The sequence below is a fragment of the Pan troglodytes genome, chromosome 23 (assembly GCF_028858775.2).
Source record: "Pan troglodytes isolate AG18354 chromosome 23, NHGRI_mPanTro3-v2.0_pri, whole genome shotgun sequence".
Taxonomy (NCBI): Eukaryota; Metazoa; Chordata; class Mammalia; order Primates; family Hominidae; genus Pan; species Pan troglodytes.
Genome location: NC_086016.1, coordinates 42,393,400 through 42,415,305, shown reverse-complemented (window position 1 = coordinate 42,415,305; position 21,906 = coordinate 42,393,400). Strand labels below are relative to the sequence as shown.

General features: G+C 54.2%; 2 protein-coding genes across 67 annotated transcripts in view; one reads left to right on the top strand and one right to left on the bottom strand.

Moving 5' to 3' along the window:
• Positions 1–7,804, top strand: part of MRTFA (myocardin related transcription factor A) — a 224,572-nt gene extending 216,768 nt beyond the window's left edge. For all 17 annotated transcript variants that reach the window (XM_016939226.4, XM_016939225.4, XM_063807877.1 and 14 more), the window contains 3 exons: positions 575–727; positions 1,020–1,080; positions 6,173–7,804. In XM_016939226.4, coding sequence (XP_016794715.2) covers positions 575–727; positions 1,020–1,080; positions 6,173–6,690 — 732 coding nt within the window. In that variant the 3' untranslated portion in view covers positions 6,691–7,804. The remainder of the gene's footprint in view (positions 1–574; positions 728–1,019; positions 1,081–6,172) is intronic.
• The window catches only part of SGSM3 (small G protein signaling modulator 3), a 39,322-nt gene continuing 25,220 nt past the window's right edge, over positions 7,805–21,906 (bottom strand). The window contains exons 2-23 of one of the 50 annotated variants that reach the window (XR_010156025.1): positions 18,247–18,368; positions 17,296–17,413; positions 16,436–16,518; positions 15,906–15,972; positions 13,657–13,865; positions 13,458–13,565; positions 12,838–12,981; positions 12,222–12,417; positions 11,843–11,988; positions 11,404–11,628; positions 10,994–11,048; positions 10,737–10,864; positions 10,497–10,652; positions 10,222–10,276; positions 9,945–9,994; positions 9,636–9,788; positions 9,368–9,438; positions 9,223–9,291; positions 9,047–9,132; positions 8,693–8,815; positions 8,540–8,600; positions 7,985–8,383 (exon numbers count right to left, since the gene is read on the bottom strand). Coding sequence is in view for 48 of the 50 variants with exons in the window: in XM_054675840.2 (XP_054531815.1) it covers positions 8,408–8,600; positions 8,693–8,866; positions 9,047–9,132; positions 9,223–9,271; positions 9,368–9,438; positions 9,636–9,788; positions 9,945–9,994; positions 10,222–10,276; positions 10,497–10,652; positions 10,737–10,864; positions 10,994–11,048; positions 11,404–11,628; positions 11,843–11,988; positions 12,222–12,417; positions 12,838–12,981; positions 13,458–13,565; positions 13,657–13,865; positions 15,906–15,972; positions 16,436–16,518; positions 17,296–17,302 (2,355 nt within the window). In the remaining 2 variants the exon portion in view is untranslated. Of the gene's footprint in view, positions 7,962–7,984; positions 8,601–8,692; positions 8,867–8,991; positions 9,133–9,222; positions 9,292–9,367; positions 9,439–9,635; positions 9,789–9,944; positions 9,995–10,221; positions 10,277–10,496; positions 10,653–10,736; positions 10,865–10,993; positions 11,049–11,403; positions 11,629–11,842; positions 11,989–12,221; positions 12,487–12,837; positions 12,982–13,457; positions 13,566–13,656; positions 13,866–15,905; positions 15,973–16,435; positions 16,519–17,295; positions 17,414–18,246; positions 18,369–21,906 lie in introns of those variants that run through there. The other 49 variants (XM_054675843.2, XM_054675842.2, XM_063807897.1 and 46 more) reach the window with 49 other exon arrangements.

The window sequence follows — 21,906 nt, the reverse complement described above, 5'->3', positions numbered from 1 at the left end:
GGAGTGGCCAGTGAAGGTCAGAGGTAGCCTGCCCTGGGGAGAGGCTGTGGGGTTCTCTGGCCAGGATCCAGCTCAGGGTCCTCTCCTCAGAGAGGCTAGCTGTCCCCACCAAGGTGTCAGCAGCGGAAAGCTCCCTCAGCAGACCCTCTCTCAGCCCAGGCCACAGGTGAGGCTGCCCTAAGGCTTTATGTAGCCTCGTGGTCCTGCAGAACTTGGGGGTAGAGAAGACAGTGACAGGAACAGGTACCTCAGGATAGGAGATAGGGGTCCCTGAGCAGCCCCAAGCAGAGAAAGAAGCTGCAGAAATCTCAGGGGGTGACCAGCCCAGCCCAGAGACCTCTCCCAAACCTCAAGGGGCCACGCACTCCCTGCAGGGTTGAGGGCCCCCCATCCTGTATTCCTTCCTACCTAGTGGCTTTCATGAAAGCTCCCTAAAAGCCAGTGCCTCCCATCTTCCCTCCTAGAGTGTGAGAGGCCCTGGCCCTATCCCCACCCCCAGCCCCCCACCCCCTACAAGGCAGGTCTGCACCCCCAGCCCCCTGGCCACTGGTCCTCTCCCTGCTCTCCTGTCCAGCCCTCGTCCCAGCCTGGCTCTCCAGCGCCTGCCCCCTCTGCCCAGATGGACCTGGAACACCCACTGCAGCCCCTCTTTGGGACCCCCACTTCTCTGCTGAAGAAGGAACCACCTGGCTATGAGGAAGCCATGAGCCAGCAGCCCAAACAGCAGGTGAGGAAGGCGGGCTAGGCCTGGCTAGTGTTGGCAGCTGCCCTAGGCTGCTGGGCTGAGGCTCCTACAGCCCCACCCGGAGGAATAGGGGGCAGGCGAAGCCCAGCTTCAGGGTCAGAGAGGCCTTGGGGAGTGGGTTGTTAGGGGACGGGCTCCAGGAGTCCGGGCACACCCATGGGTCCTGTGGATCTGGCTGCTTATTCTGGGGCAGAGGGAGGGGCCTCATTCATAGTTCAGGCTGGGAGCCCCCATTCAAGATTTTTATCTTTTTTTTTTTTCCTTTGTCCCACAGGAAAATGGTTCCTCAAGCCAGCAGATGGACGACCTGTTTGACATTCTCATTCAGAGCGGAGGTAACCCCAGGTCCCCTGCTGCCTCCCTGACGGCCTTCTCTGTTCATAGGTGTCTCTAGCCCTGGGTTGGTTTGTTTTTATTGAATGCTTCCGTGCGTGACCAGTCTTGGGCAAGCACTGTGGATGCAGTGGTGGCTGTGAGCCCTCCCGTCTCCAAGGCCTGGGCGAGAGGACCAGGGAAGGTGCCGTCCTTCAGCTGGAAGCACTGCCCCAAGGCCCTCGCCTGCCAATGAACAGAAGAGACATTTGCCCTTGTGGAGCTCACAGTGCAGCCTGGGGAGGTGGACAACAAATATAAGAAATAAGCAGATCATATGGAAGATCCGAGAGGAGCCTTAGGACAAAAATGGAGGGGAGGGAGAGGTCTGGGGAGCCTGGTGGGGAAGGTCCAGGATGTCTCCTGTGAGCAGGGGCAGCTGTGTGCATCTGTGGGGCCTCGGGGGTACCTGGCGGGTTGGAGTGGAGTTGAGGAAAGGGGAAGAAGGCCTTCGTGGCCAGATCATGCGTGGCCTCCTGGGCACCAGGGCAGGGTGGCTTTGGCTCCATTGTGTGGGAAGCCATCGCACAGCCTTGAGCAGAAAAGGCCTGGTCTGATGCAGGACCCAGGCGATAGTAGCTGTGCAAGGGCAGAAGCAGGGAGCCCCAGGTTGGGGGGCGACTGGAGAGCTGGGCTTTGGCCCAGCAGGCAGCAGTGGCGGGCAGAGGAGCGGCTGGAATCAGCCCCATTTGGAGAGAGCCAGGTTAGTGTCTTTATGGATGAAGTGGGGGGAGAGGGAAGGAACAGCCAAGGATGACTTCAAGGGCTGTGGCCTAAAGGGCCAGGGTGGAGTGGCCATTGATGGGGTGAGCTGGGGAGGGGGCACGTGTGGGACCACATTGCGCGGTCCCTGATGGGGTGTGTCACGAGACCGAATGGAGGGTTCACAGGGACAGTTGACATCAAGTGGCATTTGTGATTTGTGAGAGAGGTCTGGGCTGGAGGTAGGAGTTGGAGTGTTGTCACATCTAGATTGGCAGTTGGAGCTGGGAGGCTGCCCAGGGTGTGAGGTGGGGGAGCAGAGGTTGGGGCTAAGCCCAGCCTTGGGGGTCGGGAGGACAAGTAGTGGCAGGGTGTGGTGTCCTGGAAGCCAGCCGTGACCAAGGGAGCTGAGGACCGAGGCCTGGACACGGAAGTAGGCATCATGGGCATGGAAGTAGGCATCATGGGCACAACAGGAAGTCCGTGAGAGGCCTGGGAACAGGGTGGGGGTGGCCGTAGAGAGCTCTCTGGGAGGTTCCCCTGCAGAGGGGAAGAAGGAGGTAGGGCAGATGCTGGGCAGGAAACAGCGCGCGTCTGTGTGAGGGGACCCAGCTGGGAGTGGAAGATCCCAGATGACCCCGAGATGGTCCTGGGGAGGAGCTCACTGGCGGCAGCAGGCAAGAAGTCTGGGCCTGTGGTGCTGATGCTGGGTGGTGAGCGTGGACTTCTCTTTGAGTGTCTCAGTGGCTTCAGGAGGAGGAGCGGCTGAGGGGTGCAGGCAAAGTGGGAGCTCAGCCTGGAACCACAGCTCTACCAGAGTAGATTTGATGTTGTGTGAATTTTATTTCAACTTAAGACAAGAGCTCAGTCACTGGTGTTCCTGTGAGGTCTGTAATTCTCAAGCCCTAGGGAGAATCCCTGGGTCCCTGGGGTCTGAGGCGCATCTCTCACCAGTGCAGGTGGCACTGAGGCGGCAGGTATGGGACCTGCTGTGAGGACGGCTGGGCTGGGCGCTCAGGAGCGAGGCCTTGGTGTGAGCTTCAGGAGGTTCCAAGGGAAGGAGGTGCTACCCCAGAGAGATTGTTCAAGAAGGAAAAGGGAACAGGCTTTGAACTCTAGCTTCTAAGGGATGGCAGAGAAAGGGAGATGGTGGGTGTGGGTGCTGCCTGCCGCCAAAGGGACACTGAAAAGTGGCCCAAGAGGTGGCAGTGATGCCAGAAGCAGGTGTTTGAGGAGAGAGGTCTGGGCAGGTGGTGGCAGCTGGGCAGGCAGCGACCTCCTTGCCTGGTGAGAGCGGCTGCAGGGCAAAGAGTGCATTCTGCCAGGACAGGGGGGGCCAGAACCCACAGGGTTGGGGAGCAGGCCTGGTTTTTGCATAATTCTTTTTTTAGTTGTGGTGAGATAATAGAATTTGCCATTCTAACCATTTTTTAAATGTACAATTCAGAGGTATTAGGTCCATTCACAGTGTTGTGCAACTGTCACCCCTATCCACTCCAGAACTTCATCACCCCATAAGGAAACTGGACCCATTAGACAGTAACTCCCCATTCTCCCCAACTCCAGCCCTTGGCAGTCCCCATCCCACTTTCTCTATGGATTTGCCTATCGTGGGGACCTCACAGAAGTGGACTCACAGTTTGTCCTTCTGTGTCTGGCTTATTTCACTCAGCATAATGTCCTCAGGGTCCATCTGTGTTGCAGCATGTGTCAGAATTTCACTCTTTTTAAAGGCTGAATCATACCCTGTAGTGCGGATACACCACATTTTCTTCATCCATTCATCTGTGGCTGGACACCTGGGCTGTTTCCACCCTTTGGATGTTGTGAATATCGGTGTGCAAGTGTCTGTCTTGAGTCCCTGCTTTCAGTTCTGGGCATAAACCTAGGGTTGGAATTGACGGATCATATGGTAATTTCTTCTTCTTTTTTTTTCTTGGAGACGGAGTCTCACTCTGTTGCCCAGATTGGAGTGCAGTAGCGCGATCTTGGCTCACTGCAACCTCTGCCTCTGGGGTTCAAGCAATTCTCCTGCCTCAGCTTCTCGAGTAGCTGGGACTACAGGCACCCGCCGCCACGCCCAGCCAATTTTTTGTGTGTTTTTTTAGTAGAGACGGGGTTTCACTGTGTTGCCCAGGCTGGTTTTGAACTCCTGAGCTCAGGCAGTCTGCCCGCCTCGGCCTCCCAAAGTGATAGGATTACACGCAAGAGCCAATGCACCCCGCCTCATATGGTAACTTCTGTGTTTAACTTTTTGAGGAATCACTAAACTGTGTCCACTGAAGCTGTAACGTTTTACATTCACACTGGCAATGCACAAGGGTTCCAGTTTCTTCACCTCCTCACCAGCACTTCTTATTTTCAATTTTTTGATACAAGCCATCCTAATGGGTGTGAAGTGGTATCTTAGTTTGCATTTCTGTCATTTAGTGACGTGGAACATCTTTTCATGTGCTGCCTGACCATTTGTGTATCTTCTATTGGAGAATGGCCGAGTCCTTTGCACATTTTTTTCGATTTTTTAAAAATTGTGATAAATCAGCTGGGCGTGGTAGCTCACGCCTGTAATCCCAGCACTTTGGGAGGCTGAAGCAGGCAAATCACGAGGTCAGGAGATCGAGACCATCCTGGCTAACATGGTGAAACCCCGTCTTTACTAAAAAATACAAAAAATTTATCCGGGCATGGTGGCGGGCGCCTGTAGTCCCAGCACTTTGGGAGGCCAAGGCAGGTGGATCACGAGGTCAGGAGTTCGAGACCAGCCTGACCAACATGGTGAAAAAATTAGCCAGGCGTGGTGGCACGTGCCTGTAATCTCAGGAGGGTGAGGCAGGAGAATTGCTTGAAAACGGGAGGCGGAGGTTGCAGTGAGCCAAGATTGCCCCACTGCACTGCAGCCTGGGCAACAGTGAGACTCAAGTCTCAAAAAAAAAAAAAAATTGTGGTAAAATACACCTAAAATTTACCTTTTTTTGTTGTTGTTTTTTGATAAAGATGGGGTCTTGCCTTGTTGCCCAGGCTGCTCTCAAACTCCTGGCTTGAAGCCAATCCTCCTGTCCCAGCCTCCCAAGTGCTGGCATGACAGGTGTGAGCCACTGTGCCCAACTCATCATAACCTTTTTTTTTTTTGAGACAGGGTGTCACTCTGTTTCCCAGTGTTGGAGTGCAGTGGTGCAATCTTGGCTCACTGCAACCTCCGCCTCCCGGGTTCAAGCCATTTTCCTACCTCAGCCTCCCGAGTAGCTGGGATTACAGGCGTGCACCATCATGCCTGGCTAATTTTTGTATTTTTAGTAGAGGTCGGGGTTTCACCATGTTAGCCTGGCTGGTCTCGAACTCCTGACCTCAAGTAATCCACCCCACTTGGCCTCCCAAAGTGCTGGGATTACAGACGTGAGCCACTGCACCCAGCCCATTGTAACTAACCATTTTTAAGTGCATGGTTCAGTGGTATTAAATACATTCATAATGTGTACAGCCATCACTGCCATCCATCTCCCTTTCTTTTGATCTCGTAAAACTGAAACTATCCCCATTAAACAGTAACTTCCCATTTGGCCCTTCCGCCAGCCTGTAGCAACTGCCATTCTACTTTCTGTCTCTATGATTTTGACTAAGTGCAATCATGAATTGTCTTTTGTGACAGGCTGTTGCACTAAGCATAGTATCACTTCCTTCATCCATTGATGGACATAGGTTGCTTCCACATTCTACTGTTGTGAATGCACTTATCAACACCTATGTACAAATACCTGAGACCCTGCTTCCAATTCTTTTGGGTATATGCCCAGCAGTGGAATTGCTAGATCATATGGTAATTCTATTTTTAAGTAAGTAAGTAAGTGTTGGAGGAACCTCCATACTGTTTTTCATAGCAGCTGCACCATTTTGCATTTCTACCACAGGGCACAAGGGCTCCAGTTTCTCTGTATCCTCACCAATACTTTCTTAAAAATTTAATTTTATAGTAGCCACTCCAGTGGGTTTGAGGTGTATCTCACTGTGGTCTCCCTCATGACTAGTGATATTGAGCTCTTTTCATGTGCTGTTGGCCATTTGTATATCATCTTTGGAAAAATGTCTGTTCAAATCTTTCTTTTACCTATTCTTGAGTCAAGTTTCGTTTTTTGTTGTTGAGTTTTAGAAGTTCTCTGTGTATTCTGGATATCACTTCTTTATCAAATATGTGATTTGCAAATATTTTTAAGAGTTTTATAGTCTTAGCTCTTACATTTAAGTCTTTGATCCGTTTTATTTTTGTAAATGGTGTGACTTGGGGGGTCCACCTTCATTCTTTTGCATGTAGATATACAGGCTTGGCTTCTGATATCCATTTACTCTCTTGATTGGCAGAAATTTCAGCAGATTTCAAGGAGCCGCCATCCCTGCCAGGGAAGGAGAAGCCATCCCCGAAGACAGTCTGTGGGTCCCCCCTGGCAGCACAGCCATCACCTTCTACTGAGCTGCCCCAGGCTGCCCCACCTCCGCCAGGCTCACCCTCCCTCCCTGGACGCCTGGAGGACTTCCTGGAGAGCAGCACGGGGCTGCCCCTGCTGACCAGTGGGCATGACGGGCCAGAGCCCCTTTCCCTCATTGACGACCTCCATAGCCAGATGCTGAGCAGCACTGCCATCCTGGACCACCCCCCGTCACCCATGGACACCTCGGAATTGCACTTTGTTCCTGAGCCCAGCAGCACCATGGGCCTGGACCTGGCTGATGGCCACCTGGACAGCATGGACTGGCTGGAGCTGTCGTCAGGTGGTCCCGTGCTGAGCCTAGCCCCCCTCAGCACCACAGCCCCCAGCCTCTTCTCCACAGACTTCCTCGATGGCCATGATTTGCAGCTGCACTGGGATTCCTGCTTGTAGCTCTCTGGCTCAAGACGGGGTGGGGAAGGGGCTGGGAGCCAGGGTACTCCAATGCGTGGCTCTCCTGCGTGATTTGGCCTCTCCACATGGTTGTGAGTCTTGACAATCACAGCCCCTGCTTTTTCCCTTCCCTGGGAGGCTAGAACTGAGAAGCCCTTACTCCTGGTTCAGTCCCACGCAGGGCAGAGGAGAGCAGCTATCAAGAAGCAGCCCTGGCTCTCACGCTGGGGTTTTGGACACACGGTCAGGGCCATTTCAGCTTGACCTCCTTTTTTGAGGTCAGGGGGCACTGTCTGTCTGGCTACAATTTGGCTAAGGTAGGTGAAGCCTGGCCAGGCGGGAGGCTTCTCTTTTGACCCAGGGCTGAGACAGGTTAAGGGGTGAATCTCCTTCCTTTCTCTCCCTGCTTTGCTGTGAAGGGAGAAATTAGCCTGGGCCTCTACCCCCTATTCCCTGTGTCTGCCAACCCCAGGATCCCTGCCATTTTAGTGTCTTGGTGTAGTGTAACCATTTAGTGGTTGGTGGCAACAATTTTATGTACAGGTGTATATACCTCTATATTATATATCAACCTACATATATATTTTTGGGGGAGGGGGTGCGGACAGGAGATGGGTGCAACTCCCTCCCATCCTACTCTCACAGAAGGGCCTGGAAGGCCATGGCTCCTGGGGGCTGGATGCAAGGTTACCCTTGAGCTGCGTGCCACAGTGTGGTGCCCAGTCTGGCATGCAGCTACCCAGGCCCACCCATCACGTGTGATTGACATGTAAGTACCCTGCCACGGCCTATGCCCCACCTGCCCTGCTTCCTGGCTCCTTATCAGTGCCATGAGGGCAGAGGTGCTACCTGGCCTTCCTGCCAGGAGCTCTCCACCCACTCACATTCCGTCCCCGCCGCCTCACTGCAGCCAGCGTGGCCCTAGGACAGGAGGAGCTTCGGGCCCAGCTTCACCCTGCGGTGGGGCTGAGGGGTGGCCATCTCCTGCCCTGGGGCCACTGGCTTCACATTCTGGGCTGACTCATAGGGGAGTAGGGGTGGAGTCACCAAAACCAGTGCTGGGACAAAGATGGGGAAGGTGTGTGAACTTTTTAAAATAAAAACAAAAACACAGGCCTGTTAGTCCATCTTATTCAGTCCGTGGAAGGGGTGGGTAGCACAGCTGGGTCCCGGGTCTGTTGTGTCCCAGCATCTGAGGGGCCACGCAGTGCCTTCTAGACCACTCAAGGAAGGGCAGAACCTTGGACCTGAATACAGCTCTACAGCCCTAGCTGCACAGAAGACAGGCAGGTGCTTTCTCAAAGACAGACACAGTTTATTTATAAACCAAAGAGGCCAGGAGCCTACTAGCCACCCCCATCCCCTTCCCTCTTCCTGAGCACAGACATGGCTCCCCCACCTCCTCACAAGGTTTTTGGTACAAACTGTGGTTTGGCCTAGAGCATCCCTAAGGACCCTGGTGGGGCAGGGTACCCTCTGCTCCCACCACCTGGGATGTGCTGGGGAACGTGGAGCGGGGCAGCCTGATATCCCGGGGCCCCGGCCAGGGCTCTGGAGCTGCTCTTCCCTGGGCCACCTCAGACGCAGGTCCGAGGTTGGGCTGGGGAGGAGGGGGTCACCCGTCCACATCCCAGCTGAAGAGGTGGTGCTTCACCAGCATGTCCCGGACGCCCTCCTTCAGGGGCTGCTGCGCCTGCAAACAGGGCAGCCCCTCACCTCACAGGCCTTGGGCATGGCTGGGGTAGTTCCTAACCGCTGACACCAGCACTTCGGGTTCCCACCTTAGCCACCCCGCGAACAGTTTGGGCAGCTCCATCAGTGCAGGCCCTACGAGGCCCACACCACCCACCTCTCTCTTTGCAGGGAGCTCCCAGTCCTGGGAGAGGCTGAAGGCAAAGCAGCAGAGGACTCTAGAGGTGAGGAGGGGGTGGTAAGGCTCTTGTCACCCCCAGCTAGCCCTTCCCACCCCACCTCCATCCCCCAAGCCCAGTAAGGTCCTCACCGGAGCTCACACTTGATCTGGACCCAGCCTGGGCTGCGCAGGAAGGACCAGGGCTGGTACCACTTCTCCACGGTGGGCAGGCTGGAGCAGAGCACCTCCAGCCACAGGTGCAGCACCTGCTCACTGGGGACATGGCCAGGAGTGGGGAGCAGGGGCGGCTCCAGGCCCTTCTGGCTGCAGCCACGGTGGAAGCCTCTGACCTGTCTCTCAGCAGCTCCCAGACCACCCTCTTTGGGGAAGGACCTGAGCCCCTGAGGTTCTTTGTCCTTTAGGGTTCCCTGTAAGGACCCCCCCTGATGCTGGGCTGGGTCCCCCCACTCCAGGGCTCTCCTTCAACCCCTTTTCCACACTCACTTGAGCCCCACGCAGATCAGTGAGCGGAGCTTCACATCCATTTGTGCATGCACTGCATCGTGGGTCACGTTCACAGACTGCACGGCCTGGGAATGGCACCGTCAGCTGTCACTCAGGCTCCCCCACAGGCTAACCCCAGAGAGGTCTCTAGGGTCTGGCAGAGGAGGCCCCCTTACCCGGTAGAGCAGCTCCTCTGGGGTCAGGACTTTGCCATCTTCATCCAACCTGAGGGGACACCAAAGCTCCTGGGGTGCCGGGGCTGGGTCAGGCCCCGCCCTCCCACTGCTGGTGACCCCACCAGAAGAACCCGGGCCGAGTTACCTGAAGGTCTTACAGAGCACCAGACGGGAATACACGGAGGCAAAGTCTCTCTCGACCTCCCGGCCTGCAGCCTGTGGGGACAGCACACGGTGTGAGTGCAGGGACAGGAAGATGCTGGTTCAAACCCCCTGGGGCCGACTGGGCACCTGTCACCACGCTGCCAGCTCTTCCCATCCTCTCTGTGGGGCAGGAAGGACCTAAGATGGGTACTAGGGGGCACAGCAGGGCTGGTGCAGGGTGGGGGTCATGGGCCCAGCCACTGACTTACCTCCTCGATAAACAGCCAGGGGTGGCAGGCGCCCCCAAGCAGGGATGGCTTCTTCAGTCCATGTTCGAACAGGGCCTTAAGGGCCGGGCAGAGGGTCCCTCGCACGAGGTCTGTGACCCCCTCCGTCACCGAGTCATCCCCCGCGATGGAGTACTGATGGGAGGGATGGGTCTGAGAAAGCCCTGCCTGATGCCTGCAGCCAGTCACCCTCCTCTGTCCTCTCTGCCATGCTACAGGCCAGGACTCACTGGGCACGCAGGCCCTGGCTAGAAGGGTGCCAGCCGTGCCTAGCCCGCCCACCCCCCTCACCTCTTTGCTGCGCTCATCCAGGACTTCCACGAACTTGGCTGGAAACCAGCCTGTGGGAAAAACAGGCCCTGTAAGGAGCAACCACGAGGGCCGAGGACAGAGCAGACACAGCCTGCAGGCAGGCTGAGGCAGTGGGAAGCCGGCTCAGCTGCTTCAGGGACCTCAAGCCAGGCAGGGGTATAGAGGAGAACAGCCTGGTGGCGGCCAGGGTCACCCAAGTCTTCTGTGCCCACCCCCTCCTCCCTCTCCCAGCTCAAGAGCAGACCAAGGACCCCACCTCGCAGGCCGTTGAGCTCCCCCACCCAGCAGTGCTCGTCCTTCTGAGACACGATCTGCACAGGAGGAAAAACAGCAGGAACCAAAGCTGGGTGCCCTGGGCCAGCGCCTCCTGCACCCCCGATATGACTCCTCAGCAACTAGGCCAGGCCAAGACCCCTACATCTTCACAAGAGAAGCTCTTGGCAGGGAAAGGGGTTGGGTGGGGCTTGGTGGAGGGAGTCTGGGGAACCCGCCACAGCCTGAGGACCTGGTAACCCAGCGCCCCCAACGCACTGTGATGATGTCGTTCTTGCGGAAGCCCAGCTCGTCGTCGTCGTGCCGCTCAAAGTCCAGCAGGGCCTTGGCTCGGCGCCGGTGGCTGCGTGAGCATGCCACGTAGTTCTCGTGGTCCCGCTGGTGGCTCTCCATGCTGTAGTCTGGAGTCAGCTCCTGCCACAGTGAAAACAGGCCCACCAAGGGGGTTGGAGGAGTTAGGGCCGTGTTTGGTAGCAGCCCAGGGAGCTGGCGACTCACCACGCTGCAGTTTTTGGGGTCTGTGCACTGGAAGTGGCGTGCCACGCGCAGGATGGCTTCCCGGAGGTCAGCCACCAGTTCCGTCTGCTTGATGTTCTTGGCCTTGAGTGCCTCCAGGTCATCCTCCCCTAGGAGGCCCAGAGAGCAATGGTGACCACAGCCCACTCCAGGCCCCCGAGGAGGAAGCTCCACGTCCACATGAGCGTGAGGACAGACTCCCGCATGCCCACACTGCCTGGCACTCGCAGAGCTCTCACCAAAGAGCAGAGCAGTGATGGTGGACTTCCTCCGCTGGGTCCTGCGGCGAACAACCTGCACCAAGAGGAGTGGGTCAGGGTGGTCCTGGCCCCGGGAGGAAGAGAACCCACCAGCCCTTGGCTTATACTGTCTCATCTGAAATAGCCTCTGACGCTGGCTCCAAGAATTGAAAACAGATAATCAGAGCTGGGTCTGCCTTCCTCCCAAACCGTGCCGGGATCAGAACCTGAGGTGCACAAAGCCTGAGGAGGCATGGATCACCCCACAGCTGTGGTCTGACTGGGCCAGGCTGGGGGGCAGAGCAGGAAGGGCTGGTTTGTTTCCCGCAGCCCCTGCGCTCTGAACTTCAAGGTGACCCCTCCTCCCCGTGTGCTGTGGGTCGAGGTGCGGCCCCCCCATCCTGGGCCACCTGAGAGAGGTTGGTGAGGGTGCCGGCCCCCAGGAGCTGGCCCTGGTCTGCAATGAGATAGGCCAGGTGCTTGCGGCGCTGAGTCTCCACGGCCACATCGGTGAGGGAGCCGGCCAGCCGCATGGCCACCCCCAGAAGCAGCTCCGCGTCCTCCATCTGCGACGGGATATCCGATAGCGTGTTGAAGATGGAGGCCGAGTTCTCTGACTGGATCAGCTCTTCCTCCTGGGCCATGCCAGGGCAGGATGGGGGAAGAAGGTTGTCACTGCAGGGACGTGGCACTGAGCTGACCCCAACCCCCATCCTCAGGGACCCGTTTGCCTTGGCACAGTTGTCGGGGGCCAGGGGGCTGATCTTGCCTGGCCCAGGGAGGTCTCTTGCTCCCCTGCCCCCCATCTCGGGTGCCTACTCCTCAGCCTGAAGTGGGGCCGTGGAGCACCTTGAGGTGCAGCATGCCCAGCGTGAGCTGGAACAGCACCCGGGAGCCCTCGTAGAAAAACAGGTCCCAGATGCGCAGGAGCAGCTTGATGTCCACCACGCTGGCGAAGGCCGTGAGGAACCAGTGCAGTGTGATCAGGGACAGCTCTGTAAACACAGGAGCCAAAGCCGCTGGGGAGGAGGTGGTGGAAACCTCCCTCCCCGGAACTGCAGCAAGGTCCTCCCTGCTTAAGAGCAAAGGAGGGGAGGGGGCAGGGAACACCAGAGAACAAAAGAGCGACAAAGACCATGGTTGGGGGGCTGTGCCCTATCCCCACTCGGCCACCCGCCTGAGTCCTCCAAGCTGCAGAATGGGAGCCAGTGGCTCAGGGGCGCCTTACCAATGTCATGCTCCTGGAGCAGCTTGTCCAGGCGAGGCAGGTACTGGACAATGAGGTGGCGCAGGACCCGCTGGTCAGTCTGGACGCCCAGCAGGGTGGTGCTGAAGTAGGAGGCGGGGAGCAGGTCCTCGATGATGGCAGACATCATCCAGAAGGCATCCTCCTCCTCCAGGAACAGCAGGAGGCAGGCGGCCACCTGGCCAGGGCACAGGGACAAGGGCCTTCTACCCAGGTCTTTGTGCAGATTAGAAAAGGTGCCCCTACCCTAGGGAGACCAATTAGCAAAAGTCTCTTGGGGGGCACGCATGCTGGAACCCAGGCCTTCCCTGGGCTGCTTTCCTTGGCCTGCCTCAGTTTCACACCCCTTGGGGGGCGCCTCTGCTTGCATAACGTGCAGCTGCCCCGATCTCCTTGGGGACGCCCCGGAGTGGGAGGCCACTCCTTGTTAGGGTCCTGGAGGAGGCGCTGGGGCTGCTGCCCCATAGCGGGAGGCCACTCCTTGTTAGGGTCCTGGAGGAGGCCCTGGGGCTGCTGCCCCGTAGCGGGAGGCCACTCCTTGTTAGGGTCCTGGAGGGGGTCCTGGGGCTGCCACTGCCCTTTCTGGGGCTGTGCTCACCATGCCGGTGCCCTGGCAGTAGCCGATCTCTGGGTAGAGCCAGGCCAGGGCCCGGAGCACCCTGCGCAGGCGGGGCACCCCGATGCTACCCATGCTGGCGAAGCAGGCATTGCTGGGCATGGTGCGGAGCAGGTCCTTCTCGATCTGTTAGGCAGCCATCAGCACCCACAATAACAAGACCTTGTGACACCCTGGGAGGGAGGCAGACCCCAGGCGGGCTTCTCCCCCAGAAATGGGGATTCCTTGTGTTCCTGGTCAAGGTCACCCTCCTCCCTTCAGGGTCAGCTCCCAGCCAGTGTGGAGCCGGGACATCAAATCCAGCTGGGAAACTTCATGCCAGACCAACTGAAAACGTGTGGCCCGAGGCCTGGAGTCTATATTTAGAGTCCCCATCTGTTCCTGAAGTGGACCCGGGCTTGGGAACCCCATCTCCAAGCCCTTCCACAGCACTGATGGCCTTTTGGACAATTCTTTCTGTGGCCTTCAGAGGACCAAGGAAGGAGCAAATATCCTCCCCTACCCCACAACAAGGGCACACTCTAAGAACCCCAGGCAGGCTCCCTCTCTCCTGCGAGCCCACACAGCCTCCAGCTCTTCCTGCACAGTGCCGCCGGCCTCACCTGCTTGGCAGCGATGGTCTCATCGTTGGAGCTGTTCTTCACAATCTCGCGGTAGGACAGCTCAGAGTTCCTCTTCTTCTGCAGGGCCCCAGAGAGCCGCATCCACAGCTGAGGGAAGGGAGCCGCAAGGGCACTCAGTCTTTCTCGTGACACCTGATCATGGGGCCAAGACCCTCTCAACACCCTGTGGCCACCTTACCTGTGGCCTCATGCCATGTGGGATGCCGGCCAGCACCAGGGAGCGGAGCTTCTCAGAGCGGGGTAGGGAGACGGCAATCTTGTCCCAGGTGAGATCCCCCACATCGTGGTTATGGGTGAACTCCAGGTGGGCCTGCCACCGCAGCCTCTGTGGAGCATCCTCCATCAGAGGGGAGTTCGCCAGCAGATTGGAGCCAGGCTCATCACCTTCTGCCAAGAGAGAGCCAAGGAGGAAAGAAAAAGCATTCTCTACTACGTGTTCTCCAAGCACCCAAGCCTCCGTCTTCAGGAGGGTCTGAGCTTCATGGCTCTAGGCCAGCTCTCTCCCACCATATCCAGATTCCCATAGCTAATGGCTTTCTGACAGCTCCAGGTGAGCCTCTAACATGCACCCCGTGAGGAGCAAAGCTCTTCACCTTCTCCTCAAAGCCACTCCTACCATAGTACTACCCGGATCCAGAAATGACACCTCCATTCTCCCAATGCTCAGCCTAAACCTCGGAGTCACCTCTGGCTCCTCCCTCGCCCAGACCCCACACTCAGTCCATCAGCAAACCCACAGGATTCCTTTATGTCTCACCACCCCTGACCATGGCCCTTGTCCAAGCCATGGTCCTTCATCCAGATCACTGCAGTGGCCCTCCCGCTGACCTCCCTGTTGCTACCCTCACCTCCCAAAGGCTGCTCCCCTCAGCAGCCAGTGACCCTTCCAAAATGCAAGTCAGATCATGTCACTCTGCTCAGAGCTGAGACTTAAAGCCAAGGGCTTTCCAGCGCTCCCTCAGCTGCTTCCTCTGGGCCGTGCCCACTCTGTCCTCACCCCCTGCCATTTTCCTCTTGCTCTCTCCACTCCAATGACATGGTCTGAAAGGGCCACTTCAGGACCTTTTTATATATGATTTACTGCCCCTCTTCTCTATCCCTGGAAGTATTTTCCCAGCCCTTCTTGCTCCAGAATATTACATGTTTGTTTACTGCCTGTCTCCCTCACTAAAATGAGAACTCCATGCAGCTGAGACCACCTTCAGTTTTGTTCGAGGGCCTGCGGGGGATGCAGCTGTGGAGACTGCACCACCCACAGTTGGGTCCATGAGATATCTGTTGAATGAATGAGGTCAAGCTCTCCTGTGGCAGCCCAGCAACCCCTGGGTGAGCTCCACAGACAGCCTCGTCCTTATTCACCCAAAAGCCAATCCCTCAGCCCAGCTTTCAAAAACACCAACTTTAATGACTTTACCTACAGTAAAATGCACAAATGTTAGGTGTACATTTTGGTGCATAAACAAATGTCTGAACATTGTCCGCATCAAGCAGTCTCAGTTCCAAGGTGTAACAGTGAACACTCTGACTCCACTGACCCAGCCAACCACAGATACTTCCATCATACCAACAAGTTCCCTGTGTCCTTCTCAACCCAAACCTTTAACCTGCAAATACCTGCCTATGAATCAGAAGAACGAGGAAAACTTTTGTCAGAATTGGAAAGGTGAGTGACCTGAAGGTGATTAGTTGCAGTCAATTAAAATGTCCTAGCCACAGTTCTGGCCTGGCAGATGGACTTCCCAATAGCCCACTCAGGACCAAAAGGTCCATTTATAGTAGAAAACAACAGAAATGGACTAGAGACTCAGTTATAGAAAAGTAGTTATCCAAATACTGTATATTCATTATAATAGGATATTATACAGCCATTGAAAATATGCTTTTTTCTTTTTTGAGACAGAGGTTTGCTCTTGTTGCCTAGGCTGGAGTGCAGTGGCGCAGTCTCAGCTCACTGCAACCTCCACCTCCTGGGTTCAAGAGATTCTCCTGCCTCAGCCTTCTGAGTAGCTGGGATTACAGTCGCACACCATCACACCTGGCAAATTTTGTATTTTTAGTAGAGATGGGGTTTCACCATGTTAGCCAGGTTGGTCTTGAACTCTTGGCCTCAAGTGATCCATCCACCTCAGCCTCCCAAAGTGCTGGGATTACAGGCGTGAGCCACCACGTCCAGCCTGAATTTTTCAACTTCTCTACAGTGAACACGATTGCTTTTACTGTCAGGTGAGGATCAGTAAAATTTATCTCAAAAAAAGCAGAAGTCTCCCATACTTATGAGAGTATCACCCTCAGATACACTCTGTCCTTAAATCTGGAACCCTGACGCATCAGAGCTCAGCCATCACAGGCCGAGTAATTCAGTCAGGGGAGCGGAGTCCTCCCCAAAGAACATCAGCAAGATGACACACAAAAGGGGCTCAAGTTTACCTTCCTTGTACACACGGAAACCAAACTCATCGTAGTAGAACTCTGGTTGCTCTGCTGACTCTTCCTTCTAGAATCAGGATGAGGTTGAAGTCAGTTGTCCGTCCCCTAGTTGGGGGCCTCAGGTCTGAAAGATGCCACCCACAGGGTTGCCTGCTAAAATCCCACCCAGCCTTCGGGCTCAGATCAAAGGCTACTCTTCCAAAAGCCACCTCTGGTTACCACGCAACCTTCTCTGAACCTTCTTCTAGCAATTTCTCAACCTTCTATTTTCCTTGCTCTTCTCAGAGGTCAAAGATAATAAAATCAAGGCAAGAAACATGTTTTATGCAGTTGTGTCCCTATAATACTGAGAGCATAGTGCCACAGTGGTTGATTCACACAGGCAACATGGGGCTAAGATACCATCTCTGGTGGGGAACTCATAACCCTGTGTGAGTTGGCCACCTCTTCCTGGGCAGCCTGAAGAGCTGGGTCCCCTTCATACAGCAGCGTGGGAGCACAGCAGGCTGGTGCCTGGCTAACTGCTATACCTGCGTGTACTTGGCCAAGATCTCCTGGGGCCATATGCTCGGAGTCAGGGCTGAGAAAGGGCCACAGGCAGGTGTATGGCTTCCTAAAACCAAAGAGGACCAGGAGAACAATCAAGAAAATGCAGAGGCAGGCCAGGCGCAGTGGCTCACGCCTGTAATCTCAGTACTTTGGGAGGCCGAGGTGGGCAGATCACCTGAGGTCAGGAGTTTGAGACCAGCCTGGCCAACATGGTGAAACCCATCTCTACTAAAAATACAAAATTAGCTGGGCGTGGTGGCACATGCCTGTAATCCCAGCTACTCGGGAGGCAGGAGAATAGCTTGAACCCAGGAAGCGGAGGTTGCAGTGAGCAAGGATCGTGCCATTGCGCTCCAGCCTGGGCAACAAGAGCGAAACTCTGCCTCAAAAAAATAAAAAAAAATAGAAAATGCAGAGGCAAAATTCAAATCAGGAAATACCCTCTCCCTCTAAGAGCACCAGCATTAAAGGGACTGGCCCATCTCAAGCGTGCTGGGTAGGGAAGGAGCAGAGTGAAAGAAACCTCCTAGAAATCAGCAAATTTCTGGAGAAGAGGGGGAAGAAACAGCAGCACATTACAAAACATGACCAAACTTCATCTTCCGGCCTCTTTCTCCACCTGAGGAGTGCAGATCTGCGGGTTGGAGAGCTGGAGGAGGAGAGCTAGAGAGCAGAGCTGAGAAGAAGTTTTAATAACTTTCTCAGCCAGCCAGAAGCCTTCCCTACCATCTCCACCTCTCTTATCTGGATGGTGTTTTATGGAAAACAAGCCACCTTCCATCCCTCTGGCTCCTCTGTGAGAGCTTCAAACCCCGTTTCCAAGTCCAGCCCCTGCCTCTACCTGACATTGTGCTGGTGGGCTGGCAAGTCTTCTGCAGCTCCAATCTTAGAAGTCTCCTATCCTGCTATCTTAGAGCTGGAAGGCTCCTCAGGCTTCATCTGGTCCAGAATCATCTGCCCTGTTAGAAGAGAAAAGAGGAAAGTCATTCTATTTTTATTTTTATTTTTTTTTAGACAGAGTCTCGCTTGGTCACCTCAGGCTAGAGTGCAGTGGTGCAATCTCAGCTCACTGCAACCTCTGCCTCCTGGGTTCAAGAGATTCTTCTGCCTCAGCCTCCCGAGTAGCTGGGACTACAGGGTTGCACCACCACACCCGGCTGATTTTTGTCTTTTTAGTAGAGACGGGGTTTCACCATATTGGCCAGGCTGGTCTTGAACTCCTGACCTCGTGATCCCGCCCGCCTCGGCCTCCCAAAGTGCTGGGATTACAAGCATGAGCCACCGCGCCCGGCCAAGCCTTTACTTCCTTTTACTTCTAACCACAGAATTAAAGGCTCTCACTCTACGAAAGGAAGTAGGTGACAACGAGGAGATGTGGTTGAAAGATTTCAAGACAAGTTACATTCCAGTTTTTGAAATCATATTTACCTAAACCTGGCACTGAAGAAAAATTTACTTTTGCCATTTTTCACACAATGAGAATTCAGAAATGACAGTTGCTATCCTGGTCCATAACAGAACCTATTCTCCATGCTATCTGCCATGGAATTCTGGTGTTGGGAATTCTAGATAAATCGGGAAGAATTAGGTAAGTGAGAAGCAAAAAAGAGGAAAATCAAACCACCACTTCAAAGGAGCTGTGAAAAAATCCCAGTTCTCTTTAAAGACATACAAGTGTGGGGGCAAAAATAGCTCCTGTGGGCAGCTCAGCTGTGTCCCGGCCTCTGCTCCTGCCCCAGACACACTGGCCAAGCAAAGTTTAGGATAAAGGCCACAACAGAACATTCCTTACTGTTACAGAGGCTTCGGTACCCAAATGGGAGAGACGCTCCCTCCTGCTTCCAGACATGCCTGCTGAGAACCAGATGGCAGAACCTGCTTCCCCAACAGGCCAGCCATCCTGGTTGGTTGGTTCTGTGTGAAGAGAATGGAATTTTAATGTCTTCCTTCAGTGTAAAATATATGTGATATAGGGTTTCCCTCAGAACTATGAGCTGGATGATTACATATTTTTACATTAAAGAGACTGAGCTAGAAATTTTAAAAAGCATGTCATGTCATCATTCAATCCTTACAACACATTCATTCCTTACACAACAGAAAATAAGCCTAGAAGAGACTGATAGTTTCCAAATGGACTCCCAAAACTTTGCCCTGCCACACCATGCAACCCCACCCTGTGAAATGACGGCGGACACATGGCCACCAGCTAGATGGCCCTGGGAATGGAACCCAGTGCTCTATTACGCCTCCTGCTGGCTTGGAGCCTGAGATGGCAAATGGCTGTGGCAGAACAACCACGTGTCAGCTTTGGGAGGGAGTGGGCTCAGCGCTCATCCTCTGCACCATGATTAAAAGTAAAGACATCTTGGCTGAGCATGGTGGCTCACGCCTGTAATCCCAGCACTTTGGGAGGCTGAGGTGGGCGGATCACTTGAGGCCAGGAGTTTGAGACCAGCTTGGCCACCATGGTGAAACCCTGTCCTACTAAAAATACAAAAAAATTAGCCAGGCATGGTGATGCATCCCTGTAATCGCAGCTACTTGAGAGGCTGAGGCACGAGAATTGCTTGAACCCAGGAGGCAGAGGTTGCAGTGAGCCAAGATCGCACCACTGCCCTCCAGCCTGGGTGACAGACTCTGTCTCAAAAAAAAAAAAGTAAAGACATCTCCAGTCCAATCCTAGCTCTGCTACTCGTGTAGCAGAGTGGGCCTGTGCCCACTTGTTATAACCGTGGGCAAGTTTACTTCACGTCTGTATCAGTTTTCGATAGAATGGAATAATAATACCTATGCCTTACTGTGGTTATGAGGATTACGTGAGCTGATGCAAATAAGGCCTTTAGCACACTGCCTGACACATATAAGTACTCAATAAGTATCAGGCAATTAGTAGTCCTAAAAATTTTTAGAAAGTTATTGTTAATATATGGACCCTCCTCATTGAGGTATACTAAAAACTATGTTGAACCATATTAAATTGCCGATATTCATCCATTACAGCCTAGAAAAATGACAACTGTGTATGGTTCAACATAACATGTCCCAGTCGAGAGCATGAGAAAGACTCCTCATCACCATCGGCCCCAGAGGCAGGGGTTTGGTTGGTTGTTCTGAAAGGGCAGAGTAAAAGTGTGACGGAGCACCTGCAGGCTGCTTGTAGCAGAGAAATCAGCTACATCTGGCTGTGGAGGCCTGAAGGGGCTGGGAAGGCCCACTCAGGAGTCCCTCCCCTTTCCTGATCTTGGCTGTCCTCCCACTCATTCATTCATCAGCAAATGGGGACTGAGCACCCCTAAGAGCCAGGCAGCTTCTAAGAGCTGGGACAGAACAGTGGGGGAAAAAGTCCTGACCCTTACATTAGAGAATCAGATGACAGGCTGGGCCCGGTGGCTCACGCCTGTAATCCCAGCACTTTGGGAGGCCGAGGTGGGTGGATCACCTGAGGTCGGGAGATTGAGACCATCCTGGCCAACATGGTGAAACCCTGTCCTACTAAAAATACAAAAATTAGCTGGGCGTGGTGGCGTGTGCCTGTAGTCCCAGCTACTCAGGAGGCCGAGGCAGGAGAATCACTTGAACCCAGGAGGCAGAGGTTGCAGTGAGTTGAGATGGCGCCACTGCATTCCAGCCTGGTGACAGAGACTCCGTCTCAAAAAAAAAAAAAAAAAAAAAAAAAAGACACAATTGGATGATAAACACAGAAATAGATTGTGATAACTACAATGCTGTGAGGAAAAATAAAGGTCAAGGTGTGGAGACTATCAGAAGAGAGGGGATTTATATCAAGCGTTCAGGAGAAGCTCTTTAAAATATGGGTTAGGGACACCTGAGCAAAGACCAAAAGGAACTGAGGGCTCATGGCTACCTGAGGGAAAGGAGATCCAGGGAGAAGCAGCCCCAAGTTGGGAGCACACTGGGCACGCTGAAACAGCCGCAAGGCAGCCAGCAGGCTGGAGGGGCTGGGGAATGAGAAGGAAAGAGTGGGAGGAAACAGCCTGAACGGTGGGAGAAGATACAGCAGGGGCCTACGAGGCCTCACAGTGTGGTGGATTCTGGGCTTCATTCTCAGTGAGCTGGGAAAGTAGGGGAGGGCTCTGAGCCCTCTCTGGCTGTCTTGCAGAGGTGGTGGTGGACATAGAGGAGGCTGTTGGATTAGTCAGGGTGAAAGGTATGTTGACTTTCCTGTGGTGGGAACACTGAGAAATGGTCAGATTATGGATATATTTTATCATTTTTTTTTTTTGAGACAAGGTCCCTCTATGTTGCCCAGGCTGGTCTTGAATTCCTGAGCTTAAGTGATCCTCCTGCCTCAGCCTCCCAAAGTGCTGTGATTACAGGTGTGAGCCACCACACCCAGCCAGATTCTGGATATAGAGTCTGCAGGGTTTAGCTCTTTAATGCTACACACACATATAAACGTATGTAATGTATATAAGTATATATAAACACGCCACTTCTCCCACTGGCTATAAAGCCCAGCCGGATGTGAATTGTTAAGCTGGGTGGGCAGGTTTTTCCTGCCTCTGGTCGCTATGGAAACCTTCCTGAAAGCAGCCATCTGGGAGTTGGCAGGAACAGCCCAGAGAGTTAGCCACGTCAGGGTGGCTGCCCTCCTGTTGTCACAGGAGTACTGAGAGGCAGAAAGTTGAAAAACAGGATTGATTTAGGAACCTTTGAGGAGCTCTAGAAAGAATTTTTCAAAATTAAATGTACATACTCCCTAGTTTGCTAATCTTACAATTTCCTATAAGGCAAATTTTGTTTAAAAAGCACAGAAGGTCAGATCTTACTATACACCCTGTTTTCCCACATCTATGGGGAGGGGCAGAAAAGGTTCTGTCCATTTCCTGTGGTCTCTTCATATAGATCAGAGGGATATGGCCCCCCATTCACTCTGGTCCTCCTGTCCTGTCCTGTGTCCTATTTTCTTAACAACACAGCATGGTTGCTACTACTACAGAGATGGTTTTCTACAGACATTTACCATGGAACATGAAAGCTGTAAGCAACATAAGCAAAAATACTTTTTTTTTTTTTTTGAGACAGAGTCTCACTCTGTCGCCCAGGCTGGAGTGCAATGGTGCAATCTCAGCTCACTGCAACCTCCACCTCCCAGGTTCAAGCGATTCTCCTGCCTCAGCCTCCCGGGTAGCTGGGATCACAGGCATGTGCCACCACGCCCGGCTAATTTTTTGTATTTTTAGTAGAGTTGGGGTTTCGCCGTGTTGGCCAGGCTGGTCTCAAACTTCTGACCTCAAGTGAGCCACCCGCCTCGGCCTCCCAAAGTGCTGGGATTACAGGTGTGAGCCACCGCACCCGGCCTGAGCAAAAATACTTCTAAGAGGCCTCTGAGATGCTGAAGACTGCATTTCCTCTGTGAGGAGGGGAAGAGGACACTGGAAGCTATCGATAAAAACTCACCTAGATAGAGAAGCACAAAGCCGGGAAA